Source organism: Streptopelia decaocto, assembly GCF_964273445.1.
Source record: "Streptopelia decaocto genome assembly, chromosome: 8".
In the NCBI taxonomy this organism is placed as follows: domain Eukaryota; kingdom Metazoa; phylum Chordata; class Aves; order Columbiformes; family Columbidae; genus Streptopelia; species Streptopelia decaocto.
This window is the reverse complement of record NC_138662.1, coordinates 18,493,077-18,508,874: the sequence shown is the minus strand read 5'-3', so window position 1 is coordinate 18,508,874 and position 15,798 is coordinate 18,493,077. Positions and strand designations below refer to the sequence as shown.

The 15,798-nt window shown below is 40.4% G+C and overlaps 1 protein-coding gene across 1 annotated transcript in view; it reads right to left on the bottom strand.

The window, feature by feature from the left end:
- UROC1 (urocanate hydratase 1) overlaps nt 1–15,798 on the bottom strand; it is a gene marked incomplete at its 5' end in the record, with an annotated part of 37,117 nt that overhangs the window by 9,596 nt on the left and 11,723 nt on the right. Inside the window, 12 exons of the mRNA XM_082060107.1 lie at nt 79–177; nt 1,082–1,152; nt 3,842–3,963; nt 5,352–5,424; nt 5,655–5,752; nt 6,426–6,605; nt 7,311–7,373; nt 7,821–7,909; nt 11,472–11,615; nt 12,506–12,572; nt 13,553–13,614; nt 14,298–14,426. Coding sequence (XP_081916233.1) covers nt 79–177; nt 1,082–1,152; nt 3,842–3,963; nt 5,352–5,424; nt 5,655–5,752; nt 6,426–6,605; nt 7,311–7,373; nt 7,821–7,909; nt 11,472–11,615; nt 12,506–12,572; nt 13,553–13,614; nt 14,298–14,426 — 1,197 coding nt within the window. The remainder of the gene's footprint in view (nt 1–78; nt 178–1,081; nt 1,153–3,841; nt 3,964–5,351; nt 5,425–5,654; nt 5,753–6,425; nt 6,606–7,310; nt 7,374–7,820; nt 7,910–11,471; nt 11,616–12,505; nt 12,573–13,552; nt 13,615–14,297; nt 14,427–15,798) is intronic.

Below are 15,798 nucleotides of genomic sequence, written 5' to 3'. Positions count from 1 at the left end.
TTCTCCTTTCCCACCTGCCACCCCAGTCTCAGATATTAAACACAATTACCAGATCGTATCAAGACAAAAAAGACAAACCTTAATCTTTCCTTCAGAAATTGCTTGATTAATAGCCACAGCTATAGACACACGACCCCTCTGATCAGAATATAAGATTCTAGCTTGAGAGCCAACAACCTGAAAAATAAAAATGCCAGAGCGATAAGGTTCTCTGTGCAACTGGCTTATCTTCAGGGCCCAGATAAATGGAGTCACAGGAGAAAGTGCAGATTATTTCTTCATCAACATCCGGCTTCCAGAAAAAATAAATTAAAATCCCTTTTTGAACCGAGTTATCTCCACTCAGACAATCAGTGATATGTATTTCTGTATTCAGCTGCTACTGTCCAATAAATCCCACTTTTTAAATCAACCTGACTGCTAGGCTATAATCCTCCTATCAACAAATCCCTTATCAACAGCTGAGAAGCAGAGGTTTGGACCTGGCAGACTGGAAGGGAAGAGAAATATGGAGACAAAGAATGGCAAAAAACATCTGTCCTGCACACTGATGCTCCTCTCCAGCTTTTACCCCACAGGCCAACCTGGCCGCCAGATGAGGAGAGCACATGTGAGCCCCATAGTGTTAGTGGTTCGCTTCCCAGTGAGAGCCTGCCCTAAAACAAAAACAAAGGATGCTTCACTGCCATCCTGCTTCCCACAACACAAACGATGGCGGTTCTTTGGCCTCATCACCTATTTTGAAAAGGGCAGTGGGAATTGAAGAGGTTAGGCCAAAGCAATGCCAAGAATGATGTTTTGAATAGTGCTCTGACAGGTAGTTAAAAATGAGGTGCATGGTAAATGCGTTTCACTCCAGATAGAAGACTAGATATTTGAAGATTTCCAGATGAGAATGTGAAGGCAAAGAACTGCTTCAGCTCACCCTAAAACCCTGCTGTGGAGAGAGGTTTAAGCTCTCGTCCCCAGGAGTTACAGACAGTGTTTTCATTCATGCCCATTCCTTTTTTCACTCCAGCATTCAAAACCTGCATTCTGGACCAGGAATGGACACGAGTGCTGAAGGAGGTTTTGCACTCACCAACCGGTGCCTGCCAGCTTCCCGAATCCAGCGGATGTTGTCATGGTACTGCTGCTTCACAGATGTGCTCACTTGCAAGAGAAAACAAAAAAGAAAAGAGGCTTTGAAAATGAATGCAATATGCTCTAAATGTAATTCATCTGACAGCACTAGGAAGTCAAATTCTGCTCCCAGATACAAGCACGCATATAGGAAATGCTACGCATTACAGAATCCTCTGTGCAGCTGATGCAGTAACTGGTACCGTGTATGCAGAGGAAGGCACAAGGAGGCAGCTGGAATGAAAACTCCCATTCAGATCTTTAGCAAGCTAAATTAAACCTTGAGTACTGTTCCTTTTTCTGTCACCTGGCTTGCTGCCTACTAAACACCCAATTCCTTTCCGAGACTTTGCTTAATTAGTAGCTTTAGCAAACTCCATGACATTGGGTACTACAGTTCCATCTTGCATCAGGTAGTAACTAAGTCCTTTGAGTCAACCAGCAGAAGAAGCCAGCAATATATATTTGAGGATAAGTTATACCAATGCTGGGATATAGATTTATAGCGCAGCAATTGCTCGGTACTAAATGGCGCACGTGAAGGTTTTTGTCACAAGATAAAACTGAGATCTCCTCCTCTTCTCTGATCAATCCAGTCATCAGTGCTGCATCTCCCATCTCTGCAAAAGGCCACATTAACAGCTCAGATACCTTAAGAGTAGAAGCAGATAATAAAACTACATCGGACTTTTTCCACAGTTTGTGAGGGTTAAGTGCAAAAAGTCAAGTCCACAAAAGAAGAATGTTGAACATTAGACTCAAGGCCAGGTCAAAAATTTGGATTTGGAATGCAACAGACTTCAGCTCTGTGGAGTCTTCACTCAGCCATCATAACAGATTCTTTTATAAAATTCAAAGGTAGGTTCAGATTTTAGATGTATGTATGTGTGATGATATCCAGATCCCGGAGTTTGGTCCAAGCCCAGGTCCCATAGGGAACAGAGAGCAAGTGGAATACTCAAGAACTGGAATCCATGAATGGATGTTTATTTTCTGGCTGAATTCTCTTTACATTTCTCTTTGAAATCCTATTCCCATTGTCCTGCCAAATTCAACAGCAAATCCAATTATAGCCTTGCCCTTAAACCTGTTTTCACCTGCTGGGATATTTTTAAATGTAATATTTCATTTAAGAATTCCATGCAAGAGTTCAATGCATTTTGTCTGTGGAAGAGATTTCTCTTCCCAGCTTTACATTACCACCTATATAAACACTCATATACTATAGTGCACACAGTAACTAATTCATTTCCTAGTCTCTCAATGCAAACCATCCAAAGGTCACGCATCAATTCACTCTTGAGAGAAGATGGCTGGAGATTGCTGTACATGGCAGAAAAATTACTGCAGATTTCTGAAGACAAATCCAGCACTAGACTATTGGATTTCACCCCCACTTCACTTAAGCCAAGGCACCAGGTTTAAAAACATGAGAGTTTCAATATCCATAGAACAGGGGAGGCACTTCTGGGCTACTGCATTAAAAACACCTCATGCTCCATTGCTATTTCTTCAAGATGACTCCTAAGGAAAGTTTAAGAGAATATACACCACTAAGGACCCACTCCATCAATAATTCACCTCTTGGGAGGAAGAAGCTGGACACCAGCCTTGCATTAGAGGAAGGCAACAGTTGTTTTGTTTCAAATGAGAGAAATATCTGAATATGGTGTTTCCTTCTCAGAAACACCACCCTGGATCCTCACAATGCTAACTGTTCCAGAACAAATAGGAGAGCATTCAAAATCTTCACACATCTATTCATATTTCAATGATGTTTTTCATGAAATATTTCAATATTACCAGATACAAATATTATGCTCTTCTCCCCATTAAAATATGCATTGGATTTGTGACCTGTTTCTTTCTGATCCCTTCCTTGGCTCTGAGAAGCACAAAGCTCCAATCTTTCCAAATGGAAGAGCTGAGGACTTCAGTGCCAGGGGACAACGACACTTAAGTCTTTGAGTTTGCCATCCAGCTACTGTAAAAGCAGACAAAGAAAGGGAAAGTAGCAGGGCCCTCCACTGCAACCTGGGGGACACGATTCATGTTTGCTGACACAAAATTAGCTTTGTCTCAGTGGGGAATAACAGTAACAGCCAACTTTCAAGGATACAGAAGAACGAAAATATAATTCCTAGATATAAGAATAGCATACAGAGCCATGCATATATTCCAGATTGATTCCACCAGTGAGTAGAAACAGCAGTGAATTTATTAACAAAAGACAAAAAGACCTCAAAATTGTAATCACAAATAAATGACACTGGATGGAGCACCACATGCAGGAAACCGGGGGTTCCTGCCACTGGGCTGCTTGGCGGCCTCTTAAAAACCTCCCGAGATTCCCAGGCTTCATTCACCTGTCAGACAAGGGCAAAACCATTTGAATCCTTTAAAAAAAAGCCTCTTGGAAACCTATTGATGAAAGATACTGTTGGCCTTAAAGTTTCAAGGTGATAAAGTGCAGGAAAACCTGTAACAAATTAAAATAAATGCTCTTAACCAAAATTGCAACAATAGCTTTGGGATCACTAACCTCTCCACAGAGTGGTTTTTATATTTTACCTACTGTTTACAGTCCTTATAGGAGTTTGGAGAACAGTGAGGTTTCCTGCTCCTGTAGATCAGGCCAAAGAGTGCTTTCTACAGTTTTGACCAAAAGTCGTCACGCATTCTGCACCTCTGGTGATGGGGACATGGGACCGTGTCTTACCTCCCCGACGTATCGAGTCTTCCAGCACAGACATGGCAATCGAGTCAGTGGCAGCGAGATCCTGTGGGTCACCTGAGGTGCAAACCCAGCGGAATGGCCCAAATCCCAGGGAAAAAATGTCCCTGGGAAGAGAACATGTTTCATTAAGAGATAGTTGGAATTCTTTCCTTATTTATCCTGGCTGCTAGCAGTGCTTTTCTTTCATTAGCTGGCGACGGAAGAATTTGAAACATTTTCAATGAACTAATCTAAACAGAAGCATCAGGGACCATTAATTGAGAAATTAAACAGTGCTGTTTCATGCGGCCATCAGCTGGTGTACTGAAAGACAGTCAGGCCAGAATTTTGACAGGAATGTTGGGCAGTTCAATCAAACAAGTGCATCACCAGATGAATTGGAATTTTTCTTTTGTTTCATCAAATATATTCTCCCTGATGCCTGGTCTTTTGTCCTCAACCCAGGCTAACTCTGAGTGCATCTACACTATCACACAAGTGTAGGCTCTGAACAAGTGCTCAAGTCCAGACTTATTTGCTGTCCACGTTGTTAAAAACGCAATAGTAAGACATGTTTCAACTGAGTTCCAGAAGAGATCTAATCTAGTTGTACCTTACTCTATGTTCAAGTTCTTATTCACAAGCTAAGCATATGTCAGAGGCAAAAGGTGTTATAAACCCAGTCCCTTGACAGATCTGAGCTCAGCTTTTTCTACCAGCAGTATGCACAGCTTGGGTAAGAGGTACAGTTGGCAATAGGAGCAAATGAGTGTCCTATTTCAGATATGCTTTTAACATCAGTGTAGACATCAGCCTTGATGATTTGGAACTGAGCTCTACTGCTCTGAAGAGACAAGCTCTTCATTTTTAGCACCTAGAAGTGAAGTTGTATTTAGTTACAGTTTGAGGCTGTGACTTGCCTATTCTCTGAAGTGAAGCAGAGCTGCTTAAATAAAACTGATGTAACAAGAGAGAAAATGCAGCTATTCATGTAAAGGAGTGAAGAGTTTTGATTTGGCAATGTTTTAGCTGACTGTTCACACATCTGGTGTCTGCTTTCATAACACTTTTTAATCCTAAAAAGGATAAAGCTTTACATAAAATTATCAAGACATGCTATACCTTTCAGGATAAAATATTAGCAAAACCTGTGGTGTCAGAGTTTACTTATGTTAATCACATACAACATGTCCCTCCAGGTCTGGCTCCTCTGTACACAGGAAAATGCAAGGAGTAACTAAGGAAGCCAACAGAAAACATGAGCATGATGCTCACAGCCAACAGGACATCTTCCTAAATCACACTGCACATTACTCCAGAGTGGAGAAAAATAAGACCAACTCCGAGATAACACCTGTGACATCAATTTTCCTACTGCTGTGGTTGACTCCTTTCTGTCATTTATAGTAGACTGGAAAATTTGCATGAAGTAGAGTCTTTGTAGTACTGTCCCCCTAAAGAGAGAGAGTCACAACACACGTTAATGCTTTATTCCAAGCTCTCCTCAACATACCCCATGATGTGCTGAACATAGGAAGGATATCGAAATTCTGTTTTATTGGCTCCTCTTTTCCCAACATCAGCACCTATAAAAAATATTTTAATAGTCAGTGACTTAATGAAGAAAAACTATAAAATGTAAAACCAGACTGCACCTGGGTTCCCAATGAAGGCTCTGCCTCAGCCACGGAGATGGTCAGGGCTCTCAGAGAGCAAGAGAAAGAAAGGGCAAACCCTATCCTGCCAAAATATATAGCTGGGAAAATGCATGTAGGATTGTCCTTGCTTCCACCTGACAGCTCCAGGATCTACTCACCAGCCCTTTGAGCTTCCAAGAGAAAAGCATTGCCATAATCCCAAAAAAACATGCCCTTATCAGCCAGTCTGTTAATAGCAGCCACATGTCTCCTCAGACTGAAATAAAAGAAGGAAACAGTTATTCTTGAGATGGATAAAATACCAAAAAGAATAATATCATGAACTCACTAAAGGCATGAAAGCAGGGGGAGACAGATGGAACTGAAAGACCCCAGAGAAACTTAGATATAAACCCATAAGATATCATTTGATATGCCTTCAGTCTCTGTAGCACCTGTTATACCCAAATCTTGAAGCTATTTACAGTCATTAAGGGAACTTCATTAATTAGCAGAGAGGGGTCACATCTTTCAGCGAAGAAATGCAGCCAGCTCTGAGGATGGAATGTAATAACAAAAAAACAGCCTACGCAAAACTGCAGAACAGTTTAAGAAGTTCACAGAGAAAGTGAACAGAGACAGAAAAAATGAAAATGGCTGAACACCACTGTTCTGGCCTCTACCTTGGCCCAAACAGTGAAATAAATCATTAGCGTTCTAACCTCTGATCATATACACTAGAGACTGCCCCTAAAATGATGGGTAAGTGATGTCTGCCAGATCCTGAGTGACACAAGTACCAGGTTGGGAGTTAATTAGTACTGTAGCTCTACCCAGATTTCTACTGAAATACTAAAGAACAGAAAACTCTTGCAAGAAAGACAAAATTCATATCACTTGCAGAACAACTAAACTTAAAGGTTAAAAACATGTATCACCAAAACATTTACCTCTCTTGTACCAGGGTCCGGAACTTCCCTGGATCGGTGGAAAGGAGCTGCTTTGCTTCCTCAAAGCGAAGCTGTACTGGGTAGTATCCCCCGCTGAACGGGTTGTGACACGACGTTTGGTCAGAGCCCAGGTCAACCAGCAGCTCTCCTGTTGTGTCCAGCTCGTGCACCAGCCGCTCCCTGGGAAGCCAAGGAATGGAGTGTTTGAGCCGAAGCTGTTTCACATCCCAGCTCCTCTTTCAGGTGAACTTCTTCCATCCCAAGAGGTTGTTCATAAGTTATGCCCTTGGCAGGCTAAGTCTTTGTTTTAGGATGCCAGGAGGTAGGAGATTATGGTGACAAAGATTTAGGTGAAACTTTTATACCTCACATTTTACCTGTGCAGGAATGCTGATAGATACATCAGATACCAGTTTGACATAGCAGTCTTACTGGTCAGTCTCAACCCTCGGTATGTGGTGTGACAGCAAGATTTACCACTGGATAAAGCCTTGAGAGTGCTAGAATTTCTATCCATCATCTGATTATTTTTATTCAACCAATACCTCAATACTTCGGTTCTTCACTCAAGTCAAAGACACTTTCTTGCTGTCTAGCAGGAGGTTAGAATGAAAGGGATAAATACTTTCTTCATCCAAGGGAGAATCTTAGCGATCTCTTTCCCTAAGAAATTCCTTGTTCCATAGGAAAAGAGAAGGTGCATGGGAAGCAAATGGAACACAAGGATGAAGACCCCTCTTTTGACAATACAGTTCTTCATGAGCATCTAGAGTAACGAACTCTGCACTAGGTTTAATGCCTCTTCTCTTCCAAGTTTGGGAACTAATTCCAGGTTGACTAACAGCAAGAACATTAATGTATCCACTATCCATATATATTACTTACCACAGATCGACCACATTCCCATGGTAACCCAAACTAAGGGCAATTTTATTCTTTCTTGCATCTCTAGAATAGATTAATAAAATGGTTGAAGAAAATGCACCTCATGTAATTCCATCTTGCAATGCACAAATCACAGACAAATCTATATGTGGTTTCCAACATCCATCAAGGCAACCGATCTTTCAACCTTCATGTGATTGTTAATCACTGATTCCAGAAAGCTTGAGCAATGCTTCAGGTGTCACATTATTTGTAATTGTTCTATGCATATTCATGAAACTGAATGAAGACACATTTAACATATAGAAATGATGTGAAGCATTGGTAATGGCTTGCAGTAAGCATTGGTAATCACTACTAATGACTGCTGCTGTTTGGAAGGATGGATTCACATTCACAAGCAGACCTGGAATAAGAAGAGATGCCCCTCAACTCTTATACGCACACTGAAATGTACAGTAAGGGTTAGGAAGCAGGGATAAACTCACTGAATTATCTTACAAGTCGTACCTAAGGCGAGCAATGCAATGGTCCAGGCTGTTCGAGATCTCCATCAGCCATCCCTGCTTGTGACGTTTCAGAAGTGCTGCTTCATCAACCTGAGAGAAACAGCAGAGGTCTCAAAAATCCCCTTTCCTCTATCCAGTCATTTTGTCAATTAGCCTGCAAGGCAGAGTGGCAAACAGGAAAAGGGAACAGCCCTGCCTTGGCTTCCAGAATACAGAGTGATTGTTCTGCCAATTCTAATTATTCTTATTGTTTCTTTTCATTATTATATTGAAAAAGAAAAGCCAAAATGCTTCCAATTTATTTTTCAAATCTGGCTATTTTCTGTGAAAATTTCTATTTAATTAAGGAAATATTTTATTAGATCAGATCAGAGATAGACATTTCTGCCAGACTGCCCATGATGAGGCAATGGTTTGCTGAATAAAATTGACCCTCACTTCTTTTTGACTGCTGGTTGAAAATCTCGACCAAATCTGGAAAAGAGGAAAGCATTTTCTTGACCCAGCCGGCTAATGCCTCTGAAAAATGGAATGGATCAAAACAAAACTACGTCTTTAATTCCCTCTTGTTTGAACTTGGAAGCTCCAAACAAGCTCAGTCCTAAATTTGCACTCTCTTCTGGGCTCAGCTTTTGTGTCCGTGTGTATATGCATAAGAGACAGCTGGATAAAAATACAAAAGGACAGACTAACTGTGGAGGCTTTGGCACAGATTGCATATTAATGGCTCAATGTACAAACTTGCACATCATTAATACTTTTATAATGAGCTATCCTTGGCATAAAGCAAGCGGCAAAATTAATTTAAGCCAATTTTCTGTGGTAGCAATGGATTTAAACACGCACAGTGGTGTCTGTGCATAAGAACACATAACCTGGTTAGCTTCTGGTATTCTGTTAATGCACTTTTACTTCTCTATAATCCACCCCCATCATTTTCATTTTATTATTTGTCATTAACAAAGTATTTATATGTAAATTAAATAAGTTTTGTATTCAGGAATTCCTTGAACACCAGGAAACCTCTTTCCTAATTATTCTTAGCATAAGAAACCTTCCATCATTTCCAATATCAGTAACAAAGACTGTCCTTCCAAACCCCCAGATTATGATAATATCAGTGTCACTGCCAATGGAATTATTCAATAAAGTCAGGTGCCGTGAGGAACAGCTTTGGGAGTTATTTAAATCAGCACAGGAGGAAAGATTAAATGGTCTTTATGAATTACAGGAATTGGGTTTATTTAAAGCTCAGCATAACACAGATCAGATCTATTTAAATCTGTTACCACATCCTACATATTTTACCTCAGCCCTCTCTGACAATTCTAGTCTTTCACAGACTTGCAAGCGTACTGAGGAAAACTGGCGTCCTTTGAACCACACTTTCAAAAATAGGTTCATTTTTTGATCAGCATCTCAGGCGTTTAAAAAACTGCACAAACATGATGAGCTAATGTCACCTCCAGTGTAACCTCAGAGAGCTCAGTGCGGCTCAGAGGAGATAGTCTGGCCCTCCACATAATTATTTCAGAAAATTACAGTCTGCTTCACGTCAAACAGAAGAGGTAAAAGACTTGAACCATTAATCCCTTCTGTCTGAGCTTCGGAAGCCCTGGCTGACAAAATGACATCTCTTGCACAATTCATCAGTGTCATTTGCATAAATAGTTCCTTAAATAAATAATCTATACATATGTATAGCTATCCACATGTGCTCCTGAGACTCATTTCCGACAAGGATCATCTCGCAGGAGATAAAAAACAGGCGATATTCAGTCTCCTGAACAAAATCATCTGCAGCCATAGAGATGAAAGGGACAAAGGACGGCTGTGAACAGCATTCACTGGAATCTCTCCTTTGTATTTCAGCATTTGAAAGGCCATGATGATAGAGCAGAAGTCTGAATAAAGCTAATTTATTCAATAATAATTTATTCAATAATAAACTGAATAAATTTATTTCATCTGCAGGGAGTATCTGATGAGGTCTCAAATACATTTAAAACTCATGAGCTAACAAAACCACTTTCACACTATCATTCTAAAAGAGATGAACCCCTGACCTTCCATGAATAACACCTGAGCTGGCCAGAGCAGAGTGGGATTACTGCATGCCGTCTGGGCAGACTGACCCATCATGTTTTGAAGTTTAATTATAATTACCATCGGTCAGATTGCAATGTTCTTACCCTTCTCATTGCAGCCAGTGACAAGCCCGCAGCAGAGGTCTGCCAACTAATTCTCTCTATAAATGACTTTGGCTGAGAAGGCTGAACTCCCACACCAGTCAGCTCCGACTGGAGTTTAGTTCTCAAAAGCCTCTTCCTCTGGAGCAGTACCAAGAGTCAAAAGAGCTCAATGCATTTAGGTCAATCCTTTATCTGCTCCACCAAGAACGTTTCCCCAGTGTACTGAATTCAAAGATAGTCATGAGGAAAGAAATGTATTGAAGTTTTTATTTTTACTCAATAGTCAGTATAATTAAAGATATTCACTACCATTTTCACAGCATTGCAGAGCAACATTTACTGTTAAAATTGTTGCACTGTTTCTGTCATCCATCCTTCCATCTGATTTGTTAGAACAGAACCCTCTGATAAGCATGAGAGCTGAAAAATGCAGGTACTAGGATAACTCAATGTTACTTTTTAATATGAAAACTTATTTCACTCAAAACTTACAGGCATATATACTTACCAAAATTATGATGATGATGGTGTTCTGCGTTATATATGCTACTTAAGAATATCTGTGAATCCACTGGATCCTACCATACACTATTCCGATTACTTGGACATTAACAGTCTTTGAATCACAGATCATTATTTGAGTCTTGGTTATGGGAGGAAATAGCAGGGCTACTTTAATGTATTTGGAACAGAGAAACATTACATCAGGATGAAAGTCTCTCTACAAAGAATGTATGCTCTGGGTGAGCTTCAGGGAACAGGGAAAATGGTACTACAGAAATTCTCCCTTCAGCACTTCCCCTCAGCAGAACTTACCTTTGTTTTCTGCAAACTGGGATTCTCCTACGTGCCAGTATTTAACCTCCTCCTCATCATCATCATCATGAAGATAACTTAAAATTCTCAGTTTTACAAAATCCCATTGACTCCAAAGAATCACAAGAAGAAGCAACTTCGTTAGTCCCAACCTTGATGAGTGAATCACACCAACATTTTTAACAGGTACTTTGCCTTGTACCTGATAAAGGTGCCAGAAGCATTAAAGATTAATCATAATGTAACTTAACACCTTTTAAACATGGATTGTTTTCAGCATAAGTGAGTGCAGCTCCCATGGAAATTGCCTGTGGAAGTTACACCCTTTCACACATGAAATGAGGGCAGCTCAGGCACTGAGAATGGCTCATCTGACAGCATCATTCTGCATTATTTGTGAAGCAATCATAAGTTAAAATCCATATACTCACAATCTGATCGATCCAGTGAGTGAAAAAATAAAGAGTGGAACAGCCATGGAAAATGCTCAGGAATGAAAAAGACAGATATAAGAAAAGAGTAATGTTGGGTTTTTTTTCAGTTTGGCTTGTCAGGGTTACTTGAGGAACATGTCGGATCAGGAGAATGAGGGTTCTGATTCGGCACATTGGGAGAAGACAGAACAAAAGCAGCGTTGCTCTCACCTCTGCAATGATGCCCACACAGCCAGCGATCACTGCGGCCTTCGCTTGAGCCCCACTCATCCCTCCAAGACCAGAAGTAACAAACACCTTTCCAGACAGGTCTTCTGCCTTCAAGTAGCGACGGCCCGCATTGAGCACTGTGAGCTGCACACAACACAATATAGCAATTATCAGGAGCTATTGCTCTCTAGAGTCCCTGAAATTTAAAGATCTTCTATCCCTTTTGCAAAGAGAGTTTGAAACTCTGGAATCATTGGGACCGTGAAACTCTTTTAATCTTTTTAAAAGGGAACATGTTACAAAGTGATGTTATGAAACCATCTGTCCTGATAATTTTTATTTCTCTCATCATAAAACAGGATAAAACAATCAGAGGTTACCAACATGCTGCTCGTGGGGTAGAGACACTTCTTGAGAATGGCTGCAAAAGACAGCTGAGGAAAACACCTAAGAAAACAAGCTAAGAAAATGTTTATATCCAACACATTTTGGTCAACTCATACACTTCATTTATTGTAGCTAGATACAAGCTCAGACTGAGACCTTCCTCGCAGATTCCTTCAGGATAAGATCACAGAATCACAGAATTGACTGGGTTGGAAAAGACCTCAGAGATCATCGAGTCCAACCCTTGGTCCAACTCCAGTCCATTTACTAGATCATGGCACTAAGTGCCATGTCCAATCTGAGTTTAAAAACCTCCAGGGACGGCGAGTCCACCACCTCCCTGGGCAGCCATTCCAATGCCTGACCACTCTCTCTGTAAAGAATTTCTTTCTAATATCCAGCCTAAATTTCCCCTGGCAGAGTTTAAGCCCATGCCCCCTTGTCCTATTGCTAACTGCCTGGGAGAAGAGACCAATCCCCACCTGGCTATGGACTGATGGGGAAGGACACCAAATTTTAAGCAATGAGAATTTCTTCGGTAGCCAGAACATCCTCTCACAGCAAACCATTCCACTGCAGTCACCAGCCACCCGGAGATACCCGCCTCCAGCAGGTATTGACAAATAGACCCTTTCCCAGCTTCTTACCACAGTCCCATGGACAATCCCCTGAGGCCCAATGTAGCAGTAGCTCCCTGCAGTCATCTGCCCATACCTGCAATAGCAATCAACACAACAATGCATGCTACTCAGGCTGGTATGAATTCTGTACATCTCTACATGTGTTTACAGTATAACAACAACAAAATCTCTGCTTTGTTTTGTTGTTAGAAGTTTGCTGCTATCAAATTCACAACTTAATTGAGTTTCTTCATTAGCAACGTACCAACATGTTTTCAGAGAATCATTAAGCTCTTTAAACTGAGTTCAGAAATGCTTGGATCAAAAAACTGAGTGTAAACTTGTTTTGGCATTTAGCATAGTGACTAGGACACAAGGACACTCCTTTTCACATTGTTGGCATCTCTGTGCTATTGTTTTTCAGTGGCACTGGTGCTTTTAAGTCACACAGTCACTTTTGAAGCTGTCAGCCCAAAATGGTTGTCCACATTCCTACGAAGCTGCCAGGAAAGCATCAATGGAAATTCTTTATTCAAGCCCTTCCACTTCTTCCAGCTTCCTTATCTGTACACACCCAGCTCTCCAGGTTTAATTTATTCTCTCCATGGTACACAACAGAATAACATTCCTGTGCTCATCAATCAGACGAGCAGTAAAAAGTGGGTAAATAATCATTCAAAAATATAAAAACTAACTTTCTACTTCAAAGTTTTCTCTTAGTGTGAAGGCATGGTTCATAACTTGTATTTTCTGTAGAATGCAGAACAACCACTGCAAAGTACAACTAGCCAGTGTTATAAGTAGGTGATGATTAAGGTTTCAGACTATAATTCAGCCAAGTCCCACACATAAACCTAATACTAATTCCTAACAGACCTCAATTACATCCTTATATGTGTGGCTGAACATAACTCAAACGCCTAAGTCATTCCACTTAAATTAATGCTTTGCAGCATTAGGACTTTATGCAGCACAGTTGAAATCCATCTGCATTAGATATTTTAACCAGCTGCTGCTTGATGTCTGAATTATGTTAAGTATTTGATACAGTTTAATAGTGAGGTATCTTCTTACATTGTTACTCCCAAAGCAAACATCTTCTCATATTCATCTCTGGTGGAATAGTTGGGAATAACCTAAGGAAAAAAAAAAAAAAAAAAAACAAAAGAAAACCCAGATAAGCAAATAAGACATTTAAGCAGATCTTTCCAACCACCTACATTTGTCTAACTATGGTTACACACAGAGAAAAACAGTGAAACTCAAGAGGAGTAATTCAGGTGGTTGATTCCATGCATTATAGTGTTAGAAAAAAGATGTCTGGTATTTCTGGCAGTGTGACTGTCAGGTGAGTTTTAAGGAAAGCAGCTCACGACCCACAAAACTAGGCTGTAGAGAGATATACAAAATGGCTCAAAAGACTGGCAATGAACCAGCGTGGTCACTTGCCCACCTTGCCTTCCAATCAAAGCAACCCAGATAGCTGAGCATCTGATTAAAAATGATCTGTTTGCCTGTTGAGGGCTTTTAAATCTTCCAAACTGAGCCTAGTTGAACAGTTCTGGTCAGGAACATGTACACCCCAGGCTCAGTCAGAATAGAAGTCATCTGATAAAGAGGATTGTTCCTTCCACCAATGCAGATCATCACACTCAAGGGAAGAGAGACTGTACTGGAATCAATATTGCAGAGTTCGGACCCCAGATTCTCCTGTGTGCTGTTGTAAGTTCAGGTAGCACACATAACATTTTAATTCAGTAAACACTTGAAAACTAAAGAGAAGAAGAGAGAAATGAGAAAACAAGATGCTAATACGTACCATGCCATTAGTAATGATTAATCGAGGAGCATTCCGATGGCTGGGAAAGAGTCCCAGAGGGTGTCCGCTGTACATTACCAGTGTTTGCTCTTCAGTCATCTCTGACAAATAGTGCATTACCAACCAGAACTGAAAGGAAAAGCAAGCAAAGTGAGGGAATCTGTTTCCATCTTACTTTTGTGTTTCTTTGTGAAGCTCCTAAACTTTGAGTATGAAGGCAGCTATAGAGATGAGGTGTATTCGTATCTGGAATAACAGCCAGAGCTCTCAACACATTCTTGCTTTTAATAAAGTCCATTAAGAAACATCACTCAGCAGGAAACATAATTCACCAACTAGTAAAAGCCTGAATAAGTTCCAGAATAATTTCTCCAGTAAAAATCCAGGAATCCTTCACTTTTAAAGCCTTTCTAATTTTATCTTGAAGTTACCCATTTGATTCTGGCACTTTCCTGGCAATCTTTTATAAGGAAAACTTTGCAGTTTGGCTTTGCAAAGTGATGAAAATACCCATGCATATAGTTGATCCTAACCTGAAATGGATAATTCAGAACTGTCTGGTGCTTGTTATATTTTCAAATTGATATTACAATGTGCACTTAAAAATGAAATAGTTCTTCTCAAAGAAAAAAATTCAGCTTTCACTATGGCCAGTGAAGTCCTTGAGGCAGCCGGGAGTACACAAATAAATGCATCTCAACTTCATCTGCATAATTCAATAGTTACTCAATATATGCCAAAAAGTAGGTTTTGACCATCTAAGCTGCCAATAGATTTGATTCGCATGCATCATTGTGTGTCACAAAGCCGATGTGTCAACTCGGCCCAAGAAGAGCTTTCCCATGCAATACTGGAATTCAAAAATAGCTTGAAACTAGAGTTGCTGGAGGGACACAGAGCCAATGTTTTGAGATAAAATGAATTGTTGATCAGAGACAGCAGTATCAGTTGGTGTGGGCACTGAACCTCTCTGAGCCTTTGATCTGAATTGAAAATGGTGCAGATTTGAAGCCAGTCCCTCCTAACCCAGTTAATTTCCAAGCTGCAAGTTATGTTGAGGAGGAAAGAGGTACTAGAGTTACTGCCTTGCTTTTAACTTCTTTGGTTCAAGAAAAATGCTGAATAACCAAATTCTGGTCCTAGGACAGAACAGGTAACTAGCTGAACTCCCAACTCCTTAGCAGGCTGGGAAAAACATTGTCATAAAACTAGAAGCTGTGAGACACTTAGATCTTCATGCATGGAAAGATATGACTAGCAAGGAGGAGACAAAAGCCTTTCCTGGCTAAGGAACAGTTCTGTTGTCTGCAGGCTTGCAAAGTTAACTCAGGACATGGTTCTTACTTTTAAAATTATTCAGAAGAAAGCACAGGTCTGTGCGGATGTTATAAATCAAACGGAACCTTTTCACTAGGAACTTTGCAATGACAGATTACCAAAAAACATGTTGTTTTCAAGCCACAAACAGAACAAAATGTTCTGTCATAACCAAATAGTTCAT